The 25,621-nt window shown below is 39.6% G+C and overlaps 1 protein-coding gene across 1 annotated transcript in view; it reads left to right on the forward strand.

Moving 5' to 3' along the window:
* Nucleotides 1-19,152: 19,152 nt before the first annotated feature.
* Nucleotides 19,153-25,621, forward strand: part of SEMA4D (semaphorin 4D) — a 34,965-nt gene continuing 28,496 nt past the window's right edge. Inside the window, exon 1 of the mRNA XM_077817428.1 lies at nucleotides 19,153-19,503. Coding sequence (XP_077673554.1) covers nucleotides 19,410-19,503 — 94 coding nt within the window. The 5' untranslated portion in view covers nucleotides 19,153-19,409. The remainder of the gene's footprint in view (nucleotides 19,504-25,621) is intronic.

The raw sequence follows: 25,621 nt of genomic DNA on the forward strand, positions 1-25,621 counted from the left end.
ACATCCTTTGACAAAGAATTCCACAGGTTGTCTGTGCACTGTGTGAAGAAATATTTCCTGTTGGTTGGCTGCCTATTAACTTCATTTGGTGACACCTTGTTCTTGTGTTATGCAAAGGAGTAAATAACACTTCCTTATTTACTTTCTCCACACCAGTCATTATTTTATAGACCTCAATCATATGCTCCCTTAGTTGTCTCTTTTCCAAGATGAAAAGTTTTTAAGGTCAGGCTTGACAAAGCCCTGGCTGGGATGATTTAATTGGGGATTGGTCCTGCTTTGAGCAGGGGGTTGGACTAGACCTCCTGAGGTCCCTTCCAACCCTGATGTTCTATGGTTCTATGAAAAGTCCCAGTCTCTAACGATGGAGATTCCGTCTATCCCTTTCTTAATGATTCCCAACATTCTGTTAGCAAGATTGGTATTGAAGCACAATTGTTCATCTAGAAGAATGATCAATGTCCTGCCAAAAGGAAGCGGAGAGAATGTGAGAAGTCGACATGTCCACAGCTGCAAAACAAAGATTGACTCTGTCATAACCATACAGCTAAGGGTAGCCTAGAATTTCTCCTTACCTGTAAGGGGTTAAGAAGCTCAGATAACCTGGTTGGCACCTGACCAAAAGAACCAACGGGGAAAGAAGATGCTTTCAAATCTTGGGGGGGCGGGGAAGGCTTTGTTTTGTGTGTTCTCTTGGGAAGCAGAGAAGCATCAGGTCAGAAAACTCCTTCTCCTATAAACCATCCTAAAAGTCTCTCATATTACAAATTGTAAGTAAAAGCCAGGCAAGGCGTGTTAAATTATCTTTTGTTCTGCTTGTACATTTTTCCTTTGCTGGAGGGAGGTTTACTCCTGTTTTTTGTAACTTTGAAACAAAGCCGAGAGGAAGTTCTGCTGTGTTTTTGAATCTTTTGTTACCCTGTAAAGTTATTTTCCATCCTGATTTTACAGAGGTAATTTTTACCTTTTTCTCAAATAAAATTCTTCTTTTAAGAACCTGACTGATTTCTATATTGTCCTAAGACCCAGGGGTTTGGGTCTGTGATCACTTTGTAACCAATTGGTTAGGATATTATTCTCAAGCTTCCCCAGGAAAGGGGGTGGAAGGGCTTGGGGAGATATTTTGGGGGAATAGGAACTCCAAGTGGTCCTTTCCCTGATTCTTTATTAAATCACTTGGTGGTGGCAGCATACTGTCCAAGGGCAAAGAATTTGTGCCTTGGGGAAGTTTTAACCTAAGCTGGTAGAAATAACCTTAGGGGTTCTTTCATGCGGGTCCCCACATCTGTACCCTAGAGTTCAGAGTAGGGAGGGAACCCTGACAGATTCTACAAGCTCCACATTTAATATATGTACACTATTTTGATTTGGCATTCTGCACACTAGTCATCATTAAAGCTAATGGTTCCAGTGACCTGGGGAAATATGTTGGGAGGAGAAGCAGGGGAAGGTAATTGAGCTAATAAGATTTATTGTTTTCTGCCTCTCTGTTTGAGAGCTAATTACATTTTTGAGAATTTGAAGACATGGTAACTTGTGAAACTGTTTCAAAAAACAAACTACAGCACTATAAAATTTAGCCTTGGTGAAAGAAATATACCCTTAATATAAAATAAAATATAACTTTAATAAATATGAGTCTGTAAGGCAAGAATTTAAATTGATTTGAATTAATGTGAGGTGACAAATTTTGATGTATGTATCTCATTGCTAGTTTTACTACCCGTCTGGGGATTGCAAATTGTTCTTCACTGTACTAAGATAAATGTGTGGCACGTGAGTATTGCTTTTTTGGAATAAGCATGAAGTGTATTGCTGTAATATTCCAGTGTCTTGAGGAACTTGAAGGAAAAAAGGTTTCCTAAAATGTAACCTCAATTGGGTATCATTGTTTATTTTCTTTGTCTTCCATCCCCTAGTTTTATTTTAGGGTTTTTTTTTGCTGTGTGTCCTAACCTTGCTGTACACAACATGAGTTCCTTTCCCCCTTCATATCTCTTGATGCTGAAATGTGGATACAATTTCTGTAACTTTTGACTTCAAAACTCTAGGAAGGAATTGAAAAGGAAATGTGGCCTGTGGCTTAAGCACAAGAGTTAGACTCAAATTAGTTGTGTTCTGTTCCGGGCTTTGCTACAGGCTTTTTATGTTATCTTGGACAAGTCTCAGATCAGGCACCTAAAAACTGAGGCACTCAAAATTAGGGGACAGTTTCTTGAAAATTTTGACCTAAACCTCATTATTCTTCCATTTCCCCAAACGTAGAAACAGGGCAATGCTTGCTTATGTCACAGGGTTGTGAGACTTAATTCTTTTGACATGCTCACGAGGTCTGTGAAAGTTTCAAGCAAGCCCTGGGTCATACATGGTTTTGGGTTGAAACCATAGGAATCTTGTCAATATATGCATTGCTGATAACAGCAGAACGTTGTTTAACTGGAAGTGTGAACAGTACCAAACAGTGTTGAGTGCTATTTCAGAAACACGATAAGCTCCATGAGGAATGTCCATGGTCCCTTCTCTGGCAAAAATGGTGGGACCACTAAATTGGCCCTGAAGCTGTAGTGGGGATCAGAAGTGAGGGACTTTGGTAGGGCCTCTTCTCCAGAACAAAAATGGATGCATTCGATTTTTTGCAGAATATATTAATATTGTATGTTGTAGGGGTGGCCAAACTTACTGACTCTCTGAAGTTTGAGAAATCTTCAGAATTTTGAGAGCTGGGCAAGCCTGCCAGGGCTCAGGGCTTCTGCCCTGTGGCTGAGTGGTAGGGCTCAGGGCTTCTGCCCCGTGGTGTTATACCAATAAAGTAAAAACCAGCAGGATCTTATTAAAGGGGAAAAGGCAAAATAACACATTTATTGTGAATACAGACAGAATCATAGTAAGCAGTTAGTTATCGCTATAACATTCCTTTCAATCTCCTATTTATTCACACATTCATTCATACACACACACACACACACACACACACACAGGTTCTGCAAGGTTGTTATCATAGTTACCAGCCTTAGAGTTGCTCATGCCAAGCCACTGGCCAGGTGGCCTGGACATGAGGAGGGAGCAGGGCCTTGTCAGATGCTCATCTGATACTCCTGGAAGTTGGTTTGCAGAATCGGACCCCAAAGTTCTCACTTTCTAGAGTCTATTTTTATAGGAATTTCTTCCTATGCCAGTCTATGGGAATTGCTTCATCATGCTGTTGCTGAATCAATCAGCAGATAGCACATTCCTGACGGCTCCGTGCTGCTAGATGTTATCTTGTTCTTTGGTTCTCCCATTCTTGAGGCTGTTGGGTGGATTCCAGTCTGCCTTCTGGGGGCCCTCTGGTTATTTCCACTTGCCGCCTTCTTCAGCCGATGGACACTGGATTCTTAGGCTGGCACCTCCGTGATCATTCAGTTATTATCCACACCAAGCATCCATCCACATACATCCTTTATCTCTATTTTAATCACAATTGTTAATACAACAAGAGGGCGGGGAATCTCTGGATGCTGTTTCTGTTGTTACAGAGTATTGCTTTGAGTCTCTCTCTGTGTGAACTGTTTTGAGAACAGACTCTGTCTTAGAATGTACTAACGCAATTAGCAGCTTGCAAGTTTCACACACAGAGGGAGAGAAACAGTACCAAAACCCAAGAGACCTCTTAATTAGTACTACCCTGGAATTTAAACTCTGGGGAATCAAACTCATTTGTGATTTTAATACAGAACTTCTTTAATATGATCCAACAGTGGGAGGTGCCTGCCAGGGCTAGGGGCTTCAGCCCCGCAGCAGGGTGGTGAGGCTAGGGGCTGAAGCCCTGAGACCCCACCCCTTCCCGCAGGGCAGAAGCCCCGAGCCCCACCCACCCTGCTGCAGGGCTGAAGCCCCACCACCTTGCTGTGAGGCTGAAGCCCCAAGCCCCAGCAGTTGCTTCCTGCAGGGCTGAAGCCTTGAGACCCCCCCACACCCATTCCCGCAGGGCAGAAGCCCCAAGCTTCCCCCCCACAGTCTGGTCGGCAGAGAGTGGGGGGTTCCGTGAGCCACACTTTAAGTGTAAAGGAGTCGCAGTTTGGCCACCCTTGGTATATTGGCTGCATCTTTAAGTTTTAAAAATTACAAGGTTTATAAATCCTGAAAATTTTAGATATCTACCCACTACATTGTGTGGAGTTTTTTGATTTGCCATTAAAAAAATTAATCTTGAACAACATAAAAATGGGCATACTGGGTCAGATCAGTGGGTCCATCTAGCCCAGTATCCTGTCTTCCGAGGGTGGCCAGTGCCTGGGTGCTTCAGATGGAATGAACAGAATAGGCAGTCATTGAGTGATCTGTCGCTTTTCGTCCACTCCCAGCCTCTGGCAGTCAGAAACTAGAGCCACCCAGAGCATGGGGCTGTGTTCCTGACCATCTTGGCTAATAACCTTTGATGGACCTATCTTACCTTAGCTAGTTCTTTTTTGAACCCTGTTATAGTTTTGATCTTCAGAACTTCCCTTGGCAATGAGTTCCACAGGTTGACTAAAATAGGTTTATTTTTTGTAAATGGATTTGAATTTTCTGACAGGTCTGTCTAGACCACAATTTATTTTTGCTTATGGGTTGGTTATGCACCTAGTCACACTTCTGCTTTCTTAACCTGAAAGCGAAACTTGACAAATTGCAGTATTTCCACTTGAGCTAAGTTGTGGCCGGTATACAGTTCTGATGTCTTCTCAGCTTTTTATATCCCACTGTTCGATTTTATATCTGTGAGGAAGTACATGAACACAAGTGTGCCTTCAATTAATGTTTCCATATATTGTCATGGTTCTTCTGACATTTTGTAATGCTGAAAAGTTCTTATTTCTCTTCCTTTGCTTGGCATGCATGGACTAGAAAATTACAACTAAAGTGGTCAACATTTCCTGCAGACTTGCTGAGACAAAACCTCACCAGTGCAGCTGACTTTCACATCTACCCTTCCCCTTTCATAATGTGATGATTAACTTTTTAGAATTTGGCTGGTGCAGCGATCATCAACTATAATAATGACTCTTCTCTGGCATAAACTCTTCATTTGGCATAAGAAAAAAGCCTGTGTTAGGCTTTGCTGGAGTTAGTCTCATTGGCATTACTAGGATCCTGTTCAGCAACCAAAACTTCTATTAATCCCATATGCTCACATAATTTGACTGAAATTTGAAGTACCTACATTGAAAGATCTGCACCTGTGTTTTTTTAACAAAGTGAGAGGTGGTAGTAAATGGTACAAACACACTACAGATTTCTGATACACAGTTATTAGTGAGAAGGTCACAAAGTGACCTTCACATTGTTAATATCAACACACAGTCTTGCACAAAGGTACAGATAATTCTTCTGTAATTCTAGTGATTTATGTTACTTACCATTAATGGAACAAATACATTAAGACATGACAGAAAACATTGTGTTTTTAAGTCTTGTAAGTATACACGCATTTCAGCATTTGTTGTCTGCAATTGTGTTCACTTAGTTTAGTATTGAATTATATATGAATGAGTGTATGCGTGCGCACACACACACAGAGTATATGAGAGAGAAATTTTAAAAGAAAATACACGATAGTGGAAAATATGCTTAGTGATCAGTATAAGATGGTATACTTACAGTATAAGATCAGTGTACTTACAAGCCTAAATGAACCTAGCTCAAGTTTATGAATTAGGGATGACCATTCATGACTCACTAGAGCTTGAGGCAATCCTTTGTTTTTTGTTTCTTGGGATGTGAGAGGTTTGTTTCTTACAGAACTTACATAAATTCCATCCTTGGACTGTAATCACATTTTTAAAATAGTGCTTCAAGGTTCAGCTTTTTTGAACTGAGGGCAAGGTTTGTCCGTTACATATAGCCAAATAAAGTAAGTTATATTGCTTACCTCTTTGAAGAACCTGAACTAAATCCTTTGCTAGTGTAAGATGGCAAGGATCCCTTGAAGTCAGTGGAGCTACACCAACTTATACCAGCAGAGAATTTGACTTCATGGGTTTAAGTTGTCTGTTTTAAAATATTAAGTGGATCCTTGAACTTGGGTCTGAGACATGTCCTTTCTTTGAGGAACTAAAACTCTTCACTCCTTTACTTCATGTTGAAATTATTTTTTGACCTCTCCTCCTTCCCTCACTCTCCACAAATGCCATGAGGGCACTCCAGACTTTAGGGAGTTTTTGACACTACTGCAGGCATGTTCTAAAAGTCATCAGAAACTTCAAGGTCTCTTCACCTTTTCAAACAGAGAGGGCTCATCAGGGTCTTTTCCTTGGTGGGATTATTCTTGTTTTTCATAGAATCATAGAATCTCAGAGTTGGAAAGGACCTCAGGAGGTCATCGAGTCCAACCCCCTGTTCAAACCAGAACCAATCCCCAATTGTTTTTTGTTGTTGCCTACTCACCACCCCTACTTAAATTGGTTTCATATCGCTTTTCCTGGAGGGGGAAGGCAGTTTATTCAAAGTGGATTTTTGTTTTCTTTTCATTATTGCTATTGTGGTATGTGCATTTTTTTTTAATACAAAAAAGAATGTCCTTTACCAGTAGAGTTGTCTTCGGGGCAAACTGGTCTTAGATGCTGGGATACTGAAAGCACTCTGATCTACACAGTAAATGGTTTGTGTGTTTGCGTACTGTGAAGGATGTGAACAATTTAGGGTCCACTAACTCAGGAACCACTGGCATAATACCGTACAGCATTTAAAAACCTGGAATCTTAGCTGTCGAATGAAGTAGAGCAGTTTTTCTGCCCTTGGTATTTGATAAAATATTGGACCTTTAAAATTACATGGAAATTCTTTATCTTTCCCCTCCCCTCATCTTAAGAAAAAGAATTCCACATACTTTTCAGCTCTGCTATTACTAGCACCAACAAATTATTTTGAAGCCCTTCCTCTGGAAGAAGGAGAGGATGAGATTACACTTCAGAGGACCTCCCAAAATAATAAACAGCATGTGTATGGTGAGGGAAACAGTATTTCTCTGTGTATTGATTGAAATATTATTTTTTTAAAATGTGCGGATGATATGTTGTTCGAGCATTCATACATGTAGGTGGTTGAGTGCACAGATACTCCAGTATCTTTTGTCCTAATGAAGTGCATTGCTTAGTGACCACAAAAATGCTTTCTGACATTGCTTCTGGAAGAGCATCTGCTGACTGCTCTAAAGTGTCCATGCCCTAGTTCATCATAGTTTTTCGGGAAACAGTTTGTATAAGGCCAGAAAATGACAGTTTTATTTTAAAAGTGGAATCTGAAGCGAAGTTGGATTTGGTCTTTCATTTGCTCAGTGTTGGATGGATCCCCAACACCCGTTTCCCCCCCCCCCTCCCCCCCGACAGTTGTAATCTTGGAATCCTTGTTCTTTGCTGGACTTCGTGATGAGAGACTTAGTAGTATGCTTTAACTGAAATTGTAGTGAACAGTTAGAATTAATATTTACTCTTGTATGTTAAAATTTAATTAGTATCCTAGTCACTCATTTAGGCAGAAAATAAGATGAAATCCCCTGTCAGAGGAGTTTTTAATAAATATATATCACCAAACACACCACTCCGTTAATAAAGAGTTCAGGTTGCTCAAATACATTTTCTATCAACACAGTCACTAAAAATTAAGGAAATCATGAGTTAAGCCTACAATTAATATCCAGACCAACTTCAGCATTCATGCTTTATCACTCAGTTATTGCAATTAGAACATTTATAGACTTTTCAGCTCCACAGTAACCTCTCTTTCAATTCCAACAGGTCACCATTCATAATGCATGTGTTCCTTTCCTCACAAACTCTCAAATGTCCAAGATAAACTCCAACTTCATATTACAGTTTATATATATAAAAATAATGTGTGGTGGTAAAATACGTAATGTTGGAGTTAAGGTTTTTTGTGTGAGTGCAGGAATAGGATTTGTCCTTTTTCGGGCTCTCACTGACCAGCCTTTACTCGAGGTTTGTGGGAGGCAGGGGAATGATGGGGACTGGAAAGTGAAAGAGCTCAGTTTTGGCCATGCTAAATTTAAATTGAGAGCAAGACACCAGGAGGAAGTGTCACAGAGCCAGGATGAGATGCAAAATAGGGCTGAGGGAATAGAAAGGTATGATTGTGAGTCACCAGGATAAGATAATTGTTGAGGCCACATGAGAAGATGCAGTCTCCCAAACACAAAGTGTGGTTTGTTAGTTAGGAGCAGGAACTTTCTGCTGCAATTAGTTGTGATAGTGTGTTCTTTTGTATTATGTATTAAGCTTATCTTGGCCAACTGATAGGTCTAAATGAGGAATCATCATTGAGCAGGTATGTTTCCAATAGGATCTCACAGGGACCACTTCTTGCCTCACTGCTATTTAATATTTTGATCAATGGCCTGCAAAAAAACATAAAATCATGACTGATATGCAGATGACACAAACATTGGGCTAATGGCAAATGAGGAAGATGGCAGGTCACTGATTCATAGCAATCTGGATTGCTTGGTAAACTGGGTGCAAGCAAACCATATGTGTTTCAATAAAGTTAAATGTAAATGTATACCTGTAGGAATAAAGTACATGTAGATAGTACTTACGGGATGGGGACTTTATCCTCTGAAGCAGTGACTCTGAAAAAGATTCAGGGGTCATAGTGGATAATTAGGTGAACATGACCTCCCAGTGTGATGCTGTGGCCAAAGGGCTAATGCAATCCTGGGGTGCATAAACTGGGGTGTCTAGAGTAGGAGTAAAGAGGTTATGTTACCTTGATATTTGGCTCTGGTGCAGCCACTGCTTAAATAATGTGTCCAGTTCTGGTGCCCACAATTCAAGAAAGATGTTGATAAATTGGAGAGCATTTGGAGAAGACCCATGAGAATGATTAAAGGATTAGAAAACATGCCTTATAGCAATAAACTCAAAGAGCTCAATCGATTTTGCTTAATAAAGAGAAGATTAAGGGGTGACTTGATCACAGTCTATAAGTGCCTATAAGGGGAACAAATATTTAGCATTAGGCTCTTCAGTCTATAAGAGCAAGGTATAACAGTGGTTGGAAGTTGAAGCTAGACAAATTCAGACTGGAAATAAGGCATAGATTTTTAACAGCGACAGTAATTAACCATTGGAACAATTGACCCAGAATCATGGTGGATTCTCCATCATGGAAAATTTTTAAAACAAGATTGGATGTTTTTCTAAGAAATATGCTCCAGGAATTATTTTGGTACTGTTCTATGGCCTGTGTTATACCTGAGATCAGACTTAGGTGATCACAGTGGTCCTTTCTGGCCTTGGAATCTATGACAGTGTGGGAACAATAAAAGAGAGCACCAACATGCAGTTTAAGAGTTGAATTTTTGACTTAAAAAAAAAAAGAGTATTTGAGGAATGGTTTGGAGAACTATAAATAAATTGCTGAATTGTAGTAGAATAAAGTAGCTCCCAATACCTTTTCAGAAACAAATCATTTACTTATCTTTATTTTTTTTAATAAGAACACCGGTGAAGCACAGGATTTCTGTAAGCTGACGGCTGTCCACAGAAAGTCGTAGATGTGAAAACCTTAAGTTGTTGTTTGTAAGTCCATGAGTGATGCTACTGATTTCCTCTCCAAAGTGCTACCTTTTAGTTTTTTGCAGGCCAGGATATAGTTATATGAGCTAAAATATAGCCAGCATAGCAGATATGGTACTAGATACTGCCATGAAAACAGAAGCTGCAGGAGCAGTGAATGGGCAGATTACTTTTGCATTGATCTTTATTTATAGTCCTAGCTCATTTGCTGCTCTACCATTCTTGTTTTCTTTCTGCCTCTTGGTCATTCCTGTTATGCACCAAATTAGGAGATGTCATAGAATTCCAGCATAAGGGTAGAACGATGGAAACTGATGTAGCAGCAAATATTATTTTGATATGTTAGATATCCACATTACTAAAACAAAATGCTAATTATGTGTATATTTCAGTTCAGAAGCTCTAACCCACCTTTTTATATACTGACTTGTTCTATTTTAGAACTCTTGAACCACACAGGCTATTCATGAGAATTCATTCTGAAAACAATCTGTTGATAGCATATGCAGTTGTGGTAGTTCATTACTATTTGGCTGTTTAACCTGCGGTTTGCTTCTGTATGTGTTAAAATAAATTTACTGATAAGACTGAACTATATTGAGGCGGTTTGGCTGGTTTTTGTATGAGTGAAGTGTTTGCATTAGCAGCAAGAGTATATATGTGTGTTTCAGCAGCCGACCTCTGGAATGGAAACTATATTTTGGTGAGAAAAGTGGATGTTTTTGTTTTAATGCTACCGTTCCAGACCTTAAAATAATAAATAAATAAATAATAAAAGATGGGGAGAGCTGCTGCTTGTCTGGAGGCTTTCTTCTAAATTTCTTTCCTTTTGATTGGTTTCAGAGTAGCAGCCGTTTCAAAAGGCTAGTTACAGGAAGGAGTACACATGAGTGATAGGTTCTACTGGTAAATTATATTAAAGAGGAGGGTAGTGCAGTTATTTTTAGTCAGTTATCCTAAATTCTCAGAAGTACCTTTAGTAGGTTAATGTTTCATACAGTTTGTTTTATAGTAGAGGTGTGAGCACTTTCCCTTTTATAATGCTGAAGGATTTATGTTCAATTTATGTAAAAGAATTACAGTAAAATTAAAGTTTCCTTGAAGATGAATATAATGAATTTAACTTGTTTCCATACTTTCATTCATCTGTAATCCAGTGGATGTTTTCTTTAACCTTTCATAATTTAGTCACAATTGTCAAAATAATTAGTTGGGAGGTTTTTATTGAAAATTTACAAAGAATGATTGTTCAGACTGTAACTTTTTGGGTTTTTTAAAAAAAAGTCACCATACTTAAATAACTTACCGAAATAAATAATTTTTCAGTATAGGCTTTGAAATCTTAGCTGATATAGAAGAATATAATTTAATATTTCAACAGGTTGAAAATATAATACAGTCTCTGTGGAACTCCCTGCATCTTGTGGTTTTAAGGCTTTTGTGAAAATTTTAGGACAGATGGTAGATCCTGAGGGGGACACCTGGATTTGTTTGAATCTTTGGAATTGATGGGAATGTCAATTTGATATTCAAGTCCCAGTGCGCTAATGTGTGTAACTGTGTCATAGCTATTGGCAAACTATGAATAGCAGTTTATTTGTATGGTATTACTACAAATGTCTCCTGGACAGGCAGGCAGCCAATAGAAATGTGATTAGACAAGAAAAGTCCATGAAAGCTCCTGTGGAATTAATCCTCACCACAGCTCCATTGCATTCAGAATACTGTTCTAAATTGATAGACTTCAATTTAAAATATTATTTCATTATTAGTGAGATTTTTTTCACCCTTACCTCAATAATGTGCCTCTATGAAATCATATAATTAAACAATTATCATGAAAAGAACAATCTGCTATATTCAGTTGTCTTCAAAAGCTACCATACTTACTTACTCCATTCTGGCTGACTGGGAGAAGATTTCCTGGCAGCTAATGTTGGGCTGGAGGAGATGCTCACTTCGAGGCCCTTAACCTCGCTGGCCAACAACTGCCTATGTATGCCCAATGTGAATGTCAGTGGTGCAAACGTAGAAGATATAAAAATGTAAAGGGAAAAACTAATCATCTTCCCATGGGCTAGAGTGATCCTTTAGGGTCAGCCCAGAGTATATGGGAATTGTGGCTCCCCTCCGTCTATGGTGATGGTAGTAGGGGCAGAAGTAAATAACTGCAGCCCTGAAAAAGGTGCCTACCACTTCTGTTTGCCTCTGTTGGGGAGAGCGGTCGCGGCTTTGCTCCCCTCTCCTCTCACTTGCTGTGGAGGGACCTAGATCACTTGCTGTGGAGGGACCTAGAGCTGCTGTCTTTCTTACACCCTGCATGGCCATGTTAGAGATAACAACCGTGTAGCACTAAATGTTGATGGTTAAATTTTGAACTACACATTGGCATGTACGTTACAACACTCTGTTTATAGTAATGGTCTTTCCATTAAGTAATCAGTCACAAAATGGACCACATCTTTGGTGCAGTATAGAAAGGAGAAGTTGTTTCATGGTTATTAAAAAATGTAATGGAAATTGTTTATTTGTTGAAGGGATTCTTTAAATCCAGTGTTTGCAACACAAACATTTCAGTATTTTTCTAGTTTAGGAGACCTTGTAAGTGAAATTGATCTGAAACAAATATGAGCCTGACTGTTCTGTTTCCATCCTTCAAGATTATTCAAGTGGAAAAGGAAACACACAGAGCAGTATGCATAGTAAAAAAAAATAAATTTGTGTTTAAACAAAACAAAAAACCACTATGTACATCAGTGTCAGATGTTGTGAAGGCTGATGTAATCAAATGTGAAAGAAACGTGAATCAGATGCAGTTAACAGAACTATTGTATACTCTTTCACAGTTCAGTTTCTATGATGCATTCTGAAAATTGATTGAAATTTTCAAGCAAATCGAGTTGAGCAAGCTGTGTTTGTAATTAAATATATGTAATTGGAAAAGTTACTTCTTGATTAAAAAGCATAAATTAGAAGCTGGATTAATATTAGACACATCATTTTTCCTGGAAGGTGTCTTCAACAAATAAATTAAGTCTTGTTTAAAATTTGGTGGAACATTTCCAGATTCATTATAACCTGAATTATCATAGCTGTAGCTGGCAAACATTCCCCATAGCAGCTAAGTAGAATTGGATTTGAAGCACATGTTATTGGCCTCAAATCCTGTATCATATCAACAATATTTGATACAGATACCTGAGAAAAAATATTCCCTATCCCTGAAGAACACATTAAATAAACTCTGGACACAGGAGATTTGTCAGAGGGTTGATTTAATAAGCAGAATTGAATTTAATAACTGCCAGAATTGAATGCTACTTCAAAATTATTATTTATTTATAGTGTGGCACAGTTATGCATGGTGTTTTACAGACAACGGATAGATACCTACCCCAGAATGCGCTTAAAGCCTAATGCTCAGTGTACTCTATTACACTGCAAAAATAACCATGTTCATAGATTGTGTTGTAACATGTTTCTGTCTCATGTTTCATGTCTGATTATCACCTGTAAGAACGGGGCAGCATGCTTGTGAAATACTCGAAGCCATGTTAGGGAATTGGGTTTTAGACTAGGAATCTTTCAGGATTAAAATGCAGTTCTCTAAGATTGTGACGTGGCTTTATGTTGGTTCACATAGGAAGCCCATCATGCTTTAAATGGTGTAGACAGGTTCTTCATTAGCCATAATAAAGAGAGAGAACTTCAGATGAATGGATAGGAGAGAGGTGGATTTACATAGAACAAAGTTGTGGAGATTATTTGTGGCATAGCAAGTGGATCTCAGAAGTCCCTATTTTTTTCTATAGTTTACAAAGATTGTTCGGTTTAGTTTTTGTTCTTTGTTTGTTCTTCAACTTAATATGGAATAGAGTCAGTAGCATTTACTAAAGAATCTAACAAATCATTATCTAATCATCCTAGGCTCCCTGTTTGTTATATTTTACATTTGGGAATAAATAGGATTTTTAACTAGCCTTTTAAAAGATATGCTTCATTTGATTATGGGGTGGAGAATGTCTTTACATCTCACTATTTGTGACTTGCCAGTTTCAACAATCCGTAGAATAATTTCATTCTGAAGGATGTTATATTAACCAATAATCCCAGTATTATGTAGAGAAGCCAGTCACTTATGAACATTTTAAATAAGCATTCCTTTCTTGTATGTTTCTCCCTTGCAGACAATGAGAGTTACCTAGCACTATCAGCTGCCACCAGCTGTATGTTAGGGTGGCACATACTAATTTCTCTAGACATAAAAACTATTGGTGCTCCCCCTGAACTACAGCACAATAATTAAGTCAAACATATTTTTAAATAAGAAAAGGAACAAATGTTCCATATCCATCTGCCTGACTTCCAAATATCTGTACCGGGAGTTTGGAGAACTCTAAACTCCCATCACAAAATTTGGGACCCTCTGATTAGCTTTGTAGAGTGTTGGATTTTGTTGTTTTTGTTAAACTGTAGCTTGGTTGTTGCATACAAATTCTACCACTTCTGATAATGCCACCCTTTGGTTTCCAGCTTCTTTTCCCATTTCACTGCCAAATAGAGATTTTTTGCCTTCCTTCCCTCTTTTATTTCTATTTATCCAAAAATGTAATATAATCTTTGAATAAAAATAAAAAAGATGTGCTTCCATGAGGCCCAGGATTACAAGCTTCCCTTTGTATTTTCTTAATCAAAAATCATGAGGCCCATTGTTTTAACAGATGCTACCTAGTAGCATTTCACTCATTTAGTGTGACCATACTAGTATTTTTCCTTAACAGTTTCCACTGTTGCATTACTCAGTGCTGCAATTCCATCAAGAGGCACTATTGTGGGCTGTCTGGCTGGCTGTGTTTAAATCGTCATGTTGTGTACAGAAGGTCTAGATGAGTGTTTAACACATTGGTACCTTGTTTGCACCAGCGCTCCCACTGTTGCTCCCACTACTGGTGAGAAATACTAAGATAAATGCTAGAGTAAACGAACCTTGGGCTAGTTTTGCAACAAGACTGCTCCCAGGCCCTCCTTGCCTTATATATGACAGTAAATCATAATGTTTTGGGATTGCACAGATAGCATAGAAGGTTCTGGACTTTATAATATTGAATCTTTTAAAGTAATCTGAGAATAGTCTGTATCATGCATCTCTTAGAATTGTTGTAGGGTGTGGGTGTATTTTATAGGCAGTGCAGGTATAGTTTAAGCTTGTTAGAAAATTTAACTAATAAGATCCTGTTTATGACTGCTTTTAATTTTACTGGGGGCCTCCATCCTGACCACCATGAGCGATACGAAAGCAGTTTTTCTTTCAGGCCCATTTCATCGTTGGTCTCTCTGTTAAGTCTGCCAACAATAGTGCCTGTTGCGGTGCTCGTTTTCTGGTAGGGACATGGCTCCGGCAGAAAATGGCCTGAGAGACTAAATCATTCCATACAGTCCACCAAGCATACTAACATTCAGTCACTACTAACCTGTGGCAAGTTCAAGCTGGTGACATAGAGGTGAATGTGTCTTTGTCTCTATAACAGTATTTTAAGCCATCTAGCTCCCCATTTTTGTATTTTAGACTTTACTGTTTTACTCTCCATTGTTTATGTAATAAAATTTTCAAACCATGGAAGCTCTGTCTACCAATTCCATATGCCCTCTTGAGTAGGTGTTTTACTTTACTATTTTTCCTTTGCTGCATCAGAAATTGACATCTCTTATTTCTCTGTCTGTGCACTAGCATTATTGATGAACACAGGGACGTTCACAGCTCTGGAATTCCAGCTGTGCCCTGGCAAACTGCCATGTGCTCTGTTAATTGTTTCTTTCTTGTATAAAGGTGGTATTTCAGTCAACTGTTGATATAGAGCATTATGGAGAGATCATACAGGCAGTGTGCCCTTTGTATCGTGATTAATTGCAGCCAAATGATGACTGAAAACATTCTTGGCAGCAGAGTATATGTTTTAACATCATGTATTATTATTTTAAATGTATCTGCCACTGAAAACTTATAGATGTGTTACAGAACATAGAAACATTCGTTGCCCTGAAGAACATAGCCTAAATATTTAAAGTTGATAGTACACTTAAGGTTTCAAGGTTGCTTTATGTATTCTTTCTAATATTTACTTGTTTTTGGACAAATTATGGCTCATTTTTGGGATTAAATCTGTTCACAATTACCTAACTTTCAGAAGTGCTGAGCACTCATCAATCTCACTGAAGTCAATGAGAGTTGCAGTAGCTCAGCAGTTTTGAAAATCAGGCCACTGGTTTTGTATTCTGCACTGTTTTCTTTCTCTCACTTGAATTACATGAAAGCAGTCTCATACTGAAACCTTGCACACTCGGGATAAGTTCCCTGCAAGTATGAATGAACTAGCCCCTACAAACAATTTTCAACACTGCAAAAATGGTAAATCCTAGGCATTTTCTGTGTATATTGTATATAAATATATACTGTAATTTTTGCTGTGGTGGATTTGGCCAGATCCTGTCACGCTCCAGCTTTTACTGAAACTAATGGGGGATGAGCATACACACCACCTTGTAGGATTGTGTCTCTCAGTACAGCATATTTTGTACCAAACTACCTATATATATTTTTAATTGTGTCACAAGTTGGCCCTAAACAGACTATGTCCTGTAAGTCAAATTTAATTTTTTTTATAGATTGGTTCATTTGCAGATCAACAGAGGGAGTATAAAATGTCATATTTCTGCCGGGCATCCAGAAGGCTTTTCAGTTAACATTGAAAAATGAGCACTTAATGAGCCAACCAGACAATTTTTATTCTTCCTCAGTTTGAGAAGATAATGTAGTTTGTTTGTTCCAGACTTTCCTTGTCATTTTTCATAGTCTAAGAAAGGTGAGATAGCCCAAGACAGTAGCCATGGCAACTAGTAAGCATTAATACTTTTCCATCATGGGGCCATAGGATTAAAATAATTCTATTTTGGGACTCATAAGCTTACAGGACACTAACAGTATCACTCTGGAGACCTCTCTCTCATATTATAGGAGGGTTAATAGGTCATTGCATTTTCAGCTGCCTTAAATAAATGGTAGAGAGAAATGATTGCCTCTATGCTCCTGTGATATTGGTGATATGTAATTATAAAGAAAGAGCAAGAGAGGAGGAGAGAGGAAAACCGATTAATGTGGACTGGGGACCTACCAAGTCTCTTCAGTAAGCTAAGTGATAGAATAGAAGAAGAAATTACCATTCAACTGGAAGGGAGCCAAAAGAAACTAAAATGTTTTGCCATTTTACAAAAATAATTGTTCTGTTTTTTACACTTCTACTAAATTACATGAATAAAAATACTAAACTGGTTCCCACTCAGTATAGCAATGCCCTAAAACACTTCTACTGCAGCACATCGTATCCACCTCCTGTGACTAGATCACCGCGTAGGAATCGGCACGAGTGGAATGGATATTACATAGGCAAGCTCTGGAAGAAGAAGAAATGATTACTTACCTTACCATTACTGTAATTCTTCAAGATGTGTGCTCCATACGTATATATTCGCTGACCTGCCCCCCATCCCTCCTGTTACAGAGTCTGATAACATCCAGACTTTGTGGGGTAAAGGAACTGAGAGATGGTTGAGGTAGCCCTGCCCTTTATGTGCTCAGCTGGAGGCACAAGGACACTCAGGGCTCAGGCACAGCTACAACAGCTACTGCTGACCAAAAGAATCAGTCTCCAGTACATAGCGTGTACACACACCAAACGTGGAATATACATATGGGAAATCATCCTGAAAACCTGCAGTTCCTGTAGGGTAAGTAATTAAACATGTACGATTCCAAGGATGGGAGGCAGAGGGGGAGTATATAGTTTATTAGAAACACAGCTAGTGCTGTATTTTAACAAAGTTATCTCTCTGATATCCTGTGAAGTCTGAACTGCAGACTTACTCATTTGTTTGCCAGACTGAATGACATCACAACCACTGTACCATAAACATAGGGAATGAATATACAGGTTTAAAATGGAAAGGAGTTTTTCAAATCTTTGTTCTGGTTGCAGTGTAATTTGCTGTGTCAGGGAAATGAGAATATTTGTAGCTAGGATTTTCTCAGGATTTTTTTGCTGGTGGTAAATGCTAACTACATTTCGCTTTGTTCCTCTTCTGGAATCTAACTAACGTTTGAAGGGGGATTTAAAAACAAAACCAGAAAAACCTTTACAAATCGCCTTTAAAATGTGTGGTTTATTAAGTACTATTGTGCTAGAAAGATGGTCTCTTAAGGGCATGCTGGCCTGTTTGTTCAATTCCAAATATTAATAATACCCTAAAAATGTTGCTGACAAGCCTCCATTGACCACAAGGACTTCACAGACCCAAGAGCTGATCACGGTGGGGCAGGGGGCAAAGATAAACCCTGACCTGGGGTCCAGCCTTACTGGACTGCTATAAATAAATCAGACGTTTACAGGAAACTCAGAGACTGAATGTTAGTGGAAGACCCCCAGACCGGAGATCCTGGAAAGGCTGGAATACGGTTCCAAAGCAGGAAAAGAACTGTGGGAGAAGAGCCTCTGAAACCACTCAAGTGTGATCTTAGAGAAAGGCCCAGCCTATTACACTTACTCACATTGACTTCTGTGAAACCGCTTGTGGCATAAAGTATTATGATACCCTTACATGAGTGAGGATATGAGAATTTAGCCCTGTATTTGTGTCTTGGATCCACACATCTCTGATGACTGATTTGGAGCTTTTGAGTAGGAAGTAGACTGACCATAAAAAAATTAAGGTTGTTGAAAGAGCAAAAACATTTCATTTTGGGTAAATAATGGATTTTTTTGGTTTGTTGAGAACTCTGAAAAAATGGGGAAAACAAATTTGCCTCATACTGAAAACAAATTTTTTCAAAATTTTTGGTGAATTAAAAAGTTTAAATTCTTTGTGTGTTGGGTCAAACAAAAATATTTCATTTCAAATTAAAGTATTTTCAATTATTTTAATTTTAAAAAAATAAAATTGAAGGAAATTTTTTAAAAAAGTTTTCAAACTGAAAAATCAGTGTTTTGAAAACATTGAAACAAAATGGTTTGACTTTTTTGGAATGTTTTCTTTCAACGCAGTTTGGTGAAACATTTTTGTCAGCTCTAGTCTCAACATGATTCCAGAAGAGATCATGTTGAAATATAAATTTGCTAAACTCACCATTGTATTTATTTTTTTATATTTCAGAAAAGCAGGGTTTTTTTTTTTTTAAAAAAAAAACAACCACGTTTAAAGGCAGGAAAAGATGTAAAGCAGAGTAGACTTTCAGCTCTACATAAATGGCAGTACTATGTGCCTCAAAATATGAATTATAATATGGGTAGTAGATGGAAATTACTGTTGTCAATAGTTGCCTGTGGTTATCATATAAAGTATAATTTTATAATCATGTAATTTGTGAAAATTACTCTTTTTATAAACTCTGCATAATGCTATTGAAGTACTTGCCAAAAATACCATGTGGCTGTAAGTCATTGATCTTGTTGAAAACTTAACCCACTTCCTTCTCTTTTCTTTTTCCACCCCCTTTCCCCTATGCAGTTTCATTTACTACTAAGATGAATCGGAAGAATGTTCTCAAGAGGCAGAATAATTGCTGAGAAACACTGTGGAAAGTGTGAACAATCTCTGTATTCTGCGTCCTGGAAAATGTGTATTACCTTCGAGAAGTAATCTATTGGATGCATAGGCTTGGGAACATCTTTCCAACCCATTTATTGCAACGTTAAGTTTGGCAATGTCTACCCTGTAACATACTATTTGGAACTGGAGATTTCCTCGCAAAAGGAACATTAATTGTTGCAGTTATCCTCCAACTTCCGTAGAGCAAGGACTCTTATCATGGCTCTCTCTAGTTTGTATGCAGCTTTGGGTTTATTGTTTGGAGCAGCAGCAGCATTTGGTCCAGTACCAAGGATCACTTGGGAACATAGAGGTAAGAACAATGACTTAAGTAGTGAAATGGGGTGTGGGTGTTCTATGTAATTTCTTTAAACACTTTGTAACAGAAAACTATTAATGTGATATGGGCCCTGCCAGTCTCTTTGTTAACTCCTCAACCCCCCAATTTAACAGAGACTTTGCTTAGCTGTTGCTATTATGAAACTTGAATGAATGATCAAGGCTAACATTTTCAAAAGTAACTAGTGATTTTGGGGCCTGATTTTCAGAAAGAGCTAATGTGTGAACACCAGGCCCCTTGAATTTGTTCCATTTTCAGCACCCTAAATAGAAACCTAGAGTCACTAGTCACTTTTGAAAAGCATGGACTGGACCCTTCACTACGAGGAAAAAGAACAATATAAAAATGTTCGTTTAATTGACTGTTTCTATGCTGTGAAAAATATGCCAAAGCTTCTTGGTTTGCTTCTTGATATGAAAAAAATTGAAAAATTCCTAGGATGTGTCTTCATACGGTACATAAGGCGACACCTGCATATATTTCTTTTATCAAGCATCATTACAGCAATAGAAAGTTCTGGAAAGTCAGAGTCAGGGGAAAATGTGTATATTTGTCTTAGAGCATTTAATAAGTAACCTATTCATTCAGATTTTGTTTGCTGAAAAAAATCTATGATATATTACTAGTATGGAATTTTTTGTTCAATCTATTGTCATTTCTCGCTCATGTGATTTACTGAGTTACGGAAAAGTGCCTGCCTCCTTTCAAGAAAGAGTAAATCCTTATCTGTCACGTGTCATAGCTAAGGCTATGATTTTTTTCAAGAAGATTGCAGAAGTCACAGGACCCATGACTTCCAGCGACCTCCATGAATTCAGCCCTGTCGTCCGGGAGCTGCAGGGTCCTCCCGCCACCCGTGGTGGCAGGAGGATCCCGCAGCTCCCCGTGGCTGCAGGTGCCGGGGGCCCCCAGAGTTCCAAGCCGCTGAGGGTGCCGGGGATCCTTCAAAGCTTCTGGCCGCTGCAGGTGGCGGGGGTACCCCAGAGCTCTGAGCCAGGGGACCACGGCAATGTTCCCTCTAATTTTTTCCATTCATGTGTGGAATACATTTTGATATGTGACCCGAGGTATGTGCCTATGTGTGCCACCAGTAGAAACAAAAAACCTAGATATAATATATATTTTTAAAAAGTTACCATAGGGATAATTACTCCAGCCAGGACAGATTAGGCATTTTAGAACTCAGGACTCAATTAAATTTAAGTGTAAGAGAAATAAAAATTATGGACTGCATAGACCAGTACACTTTGAAAGAATAAAATTTCAGAGAGTATGTGCATTACAGGAAGTACCAAGAACTAACTACAACAATAATACAAGTATGTATTGGGAGGTGAGTGTGAAAGAGACAGAGACTGTGTGTGTGTGAGAGAGAGACACACACACAGTGTGTGTGCTGGCTGCTGGGGAAAGCTGTGCGCTGTTTCTTTAAGACACTCACTGAAAGCTCCCCTGCTCTGTCCGGAGTCCTGTTGTCTCCCCTCCCCGGCTCTGTGGAAATGGGGTACTTCGGGGGTGGGGGGAGAGCAAGTGTGTGGTGTGTTGTGAGTGAGACAGAGAGACTGTGTGAGCTGGTTGCTGGGGAAATCTCAGAAACAGTGCACTCAGACACTCACCATTCAGACGGCAGCAGCTCCGAGTCCTCCTGAGCCAGGCTGTCCCCTCTGCCCTGTCCTGCTCTGTGGAGATGGGGTACAGGGGAGGGGGACACCCTGACATCAGCACCCCCCCCCTTTCCCTCCCTGCACAGCCAGCAGGGTCCCAGGAGCAACTGCAGGACAGAGCAACATGGGGGAGGGGCACCTGAACAAATGCTGCCGGCTGTGCATGGCACTTAAATCTCTCCTGCAAGCTGCCCAAGCGCACAGCTTACAGGGAACACAGGACCCTGGAGCGATGAGCCCCTACCTGCCCCGGCAGCTGTCCAATCTCTGCAGACAGTATGAGGACCCCACAGCTAGGCTCCCCATTTTGTCAGGGGTATTTTTAATAAAAGTCAGGGTCAAGTTACAGGCTTCCATGATTTTTTCTTTACTGCCCGTGACCTGTCAGTGACTTTTACTAAAAATATCTGAGACAAAATCTTAGCCTTAATCATAGCCACTAAGCTGTTTGTATTGCTACATAGGAAAAACTGAGTTTAGGGGGATCTTAGCACTTTTTTGGCGAGTGGAGTCACTGAAGGTCTCTGTACATTTCCCCAGCTACGCTGAATCCTTTTGCAGGATTGACAGAGAAAAGAGACTAGCATGTCTCATGATGGACAAACTTTAGGAGAAATTGTCCACAACTGAGAGGTAGTCAGAAGCCCAAGGCTACTTAGCATAAAATAAAATCTGGACAAAAGTTTAAAACAGAATTATTTACATTCCTGCTAATTCGCAATCATGTCCAATAACTCTCTTTAGATCTAAATCGCATCCTGTCAGAGAGATGTGCGGCAAAATTTTTCAGAGAAGACCTATCAGTACTGTTTGGGTGGGTGGATGGAATTGTGAAATCAGTTTCTTGCTAAGCAGTTCATGCCTTTTTAAAACTCTGGAACACAGCTGTTGTACTTGCACAATAACTATTGTCGTAATTTTTTTTTTTTTTTTACTTACACTTACATTACATAGTAGAGCTTTAAGTGGAGTGTGAATACAAGACAAAGTCCCATTGATTGCAATAGAATTTGAAATAATACCATAGCAGACATGATGTTTTGTGAGTAGAAGTACCTTGTCAGTGCAGTCATTTTACCATTCAGAACCTTTTAGCAACTGTTGGAGTGTGTCAATGTATAGTATTGTGTACTTTGCGTAGCCATTTCATTTACAGTTGCAATTGGTCCCAATCAGTCCCAAAGCCACTGAGATCAGTTCATTGTTAATTGAAGCCATGTTCTTCCCTTTGTATCTCTTTTGTTACTGTTGATGAAAAAGAAATGTAGAAAGTTAAATTACTATTAAGGGGAGAACTTTGTAGGGATGTGGGGTAAGGGGGACTTTGCATGTGCCTAGATGTGCAACCCCTTTTGTTGCTTGAAGCTAAAATTCTTCAGTCCATTCTGAAGGCTTGATAGAAATGTAAGTTCTTATAACTCAATGGGTTTGTGTGCTTAGGTATAAATCCACATTTCAGTATAAACTACCAAATAAAGAGCAAATAAATATTTGATCCTTTCTCCATCTGCCATGTGATGACATGGAATTGGAACACAATCCAGCTTCTTCACTGAGCCATTTTTTTCCCCCATGGCCACTATCACACCTAGTACTCATAACCATTCTGATTTCTATTAGCATAAATGGAACAAATATGGGGTGAAAAAGTAAATCTATGGAATTCTACATGCTCTGTATAGCCCAGGACTTGAATAATTTTTGGAACACGGATTATAAGGCAATAAAATATGTTGAGCTACTGTATGTAATGTCTGTGACGTTTCTTTCCAGATACCATAAAGGTTGTTTTTACTGGGCAAGGAGGAAATCCTAAGTGAAGGATACCAGTGAGTCCTTGACTCCTCCTGACTCCGCAACTGAAATGAGAGGCTTGCAGTGTGTAGCGAAGCAAGCTTATGGCCAGTGTGAAGAAATAGCCTTAAGCACAGATGTCAAGTACAAATGAGTTTATTGCAGGAAAATATAAATGGACATTAGGACCACAATAAAATACTGGCATAAGGCCCTGAAAATATTTCCCATGCTAATGGGCATAAAGAGCCAGGAAATATGTGAATATAAGATTTATTACCTTGGAGAAAAAATGTTGTATGTAAGGTTTGGGCATCTTGGAGCTCCCAAATAGCGGTGACTATAGTTAACAGCAGTAGTTTCTCTTGGTTTGATTTAGCGCTGATGTATACCCCTGCCCCTGAACACAACTGCTCCTTTGTTCTCTGTCCAGCACCACAATGTCTTATTCTCCATTAGGTACATACAGCTTTTAATGTTACATGTCAGTCTTAGGCATGTTATATGGAGATATGTTCTTACATTCATATTTCACTCAGAAGGGAGAATTTTAGCATATTGTGAGGGGGGCCCTGGGACATTCTTTGGAAAAATATTTGAAATATCAGATGCAGTTTCCTGCATTATGAAAGACTCTTTAAAGACAATAGAGAAAACAAATTTTATACAAAAATATGTACAGGTTCATACCTAGTATTAATCTGGAATTTTCTGCTACATTGCTAAATTAGGGTGTGTTTAAATATAAACATGCACCAAAATCATAGGGCTCCAGCCAAACTATGCATATTTCCAATTGAACTCCCAATTTAAATTCACACAACAGCTATACATTAACATGTTGCCTGCAGTCTCTTCTAATTGGGTGCAGGATTTTCTATTAGTTCTCTTGGAAAAGATTTATGTAGTAGTGTAACATGTCGGGCCCTCATCACTGCGACACCTCCTGTGGGTTGCTTTGGGAATTAGCGATGTCCTAGCCATGGAGTGCCCTTTGCGGGTGGTGTCCCACCCGTTGCCTGCTCAGCTGTGCTGTCTGGAACCCGCGTTACTCCCTGGCTTGCTGCATCCTCTTCTGGACACAGCCTTCTGGCCGTGCCCCTGCTCTATTCTCCTCCCTCCTCCCCCCCCCCCCCCCCGCACCCCCTTCTGGGCATATCAGCAGTCCTCAGTCTGCACCTGCCTTCGTGGCCACCTGCCTCCCCAAAGTCTAGTCCCTTACCTCAGGGACAAGGCACAGTACATCGGTCATGCTCCTCCATGGTACGGTGTGGTGTAAGGGGAGAGGGGAGGACCCAGGCCTGCCCTCTACTCTGGGTCCCGACCCAGGGACCCTCTAGCAGCAGCCTCCCACTGCCCTCCTTCAATCTCCTATTCTCCCTGTGTACCCTGGGCCACTTCCCCTTGGCCCTTTCACTTTCTTGGCCCTTTTCATTAGGAGCCGCCACCTGGCAGGTAACAGTCCTTCTCCCTTGCTTGTCAGGAAGAGACTGCTGCCTCCTCTGCTTTGCAGCCTTTATATAGGGCCCAGCCTGGCCGACTTTCTGCCCTTCTCTGCACAGGCTCCCTTCAGCCTGCTTTAACCCCTCCTCTGCCAAAGTGGGGCAACTGCCCCACTACTAGTAGGGAATATGGCGACTTTCTCTGTTTCAAATACACATGCAATGAGAGTGAAAAAGAGGAAGATTGGGGGATAGCAGAAAGGAGAAAGGAGCTGATAATGAAGATAGGGTATAGTATGAAGCAGTGGTGGGCAACCTGCGGCCACTGGGAGCTACGAGGGGCCGTGCCTGCGGACGGTCAATGTCAGCAAAATGTCTCACGGCCCACAATCAGATTATCCTGATGGGCCACAGGTCACTCACTACTGGTATAAAGGGTAGAGCAGAAAAAGGAACAAAAGGGTAGACAGAATGAGGGAAAGAATTGATAGAGGGAAAGGAAATGAGAGTGAGAAATTTAATTGATAGGCATTAAACATGAGCTTGGCTGGTCATTAGTTCTCCTCGCAGAGAAAATTTCTTCTTTGTGCTAAGGCCCACAGAGGAAATGGTTTTCCCATCTCATGAATATTTTTGAGTATTTGAATATTTGTTTTCCATCTTGCATTGGGACAAAAAGTAAAAATCTTGAAAATATTCACAAATGAAAAACTGTTGCCCCCCCCCACCCTCAATTTAGGTGATCAAAAATGTTTCAATAATTTTGAAAAGTTTCATTTTGATTTTGACTTTTTGGTCTAATAAGCTTATATTTTGAAACCAAAAGTCATTTTGAACCAGAAAATGAGAATATCTTCATTGAGAAAATGTCAAAACAAAATGATTTAACAATATGAAAACTGTTTACGCTTTTTCGAGTTGGGAAATTCATCTAATCCGATCCAGTTTCGCAGTTTTGGTTTTGATGCAAAAGCAACTTGTCGTAAAATTCCTAATTAGCTCTAGTCCACAAATCCATTACAATGGTACTTCAGCTGTTTGCACCTTTGGTGTGGGCCAAACCTGTCCAGTAGGGGAACGCCCTGTCTGGATAAATTCATGGAGGTTAAGTCCATTAATGGCTATGAGCCAGGATGGGTAAGGAATGGTGTCCCTAGCCTCTGTTTGTCAGAGGGTGGAGATGGATGGCAG

The sequence above is a fragment of the Eretmochelys imbricata genome, chromosome 5 (assembly GCF_965152235.1).
Source record: "Eretmochelys imbricata isolate rEreImb1 chromosome 5, rEreImb1.hap1, whole genome shotgun sequence".
In the NCBI taxonomy this organism is placed as follows: domain Eukaryota; kingdom Metazoa; phylum Chordata; order Testudines; family Cheloniidae; genus Eretmochelys; species Eretmochelys imbricata.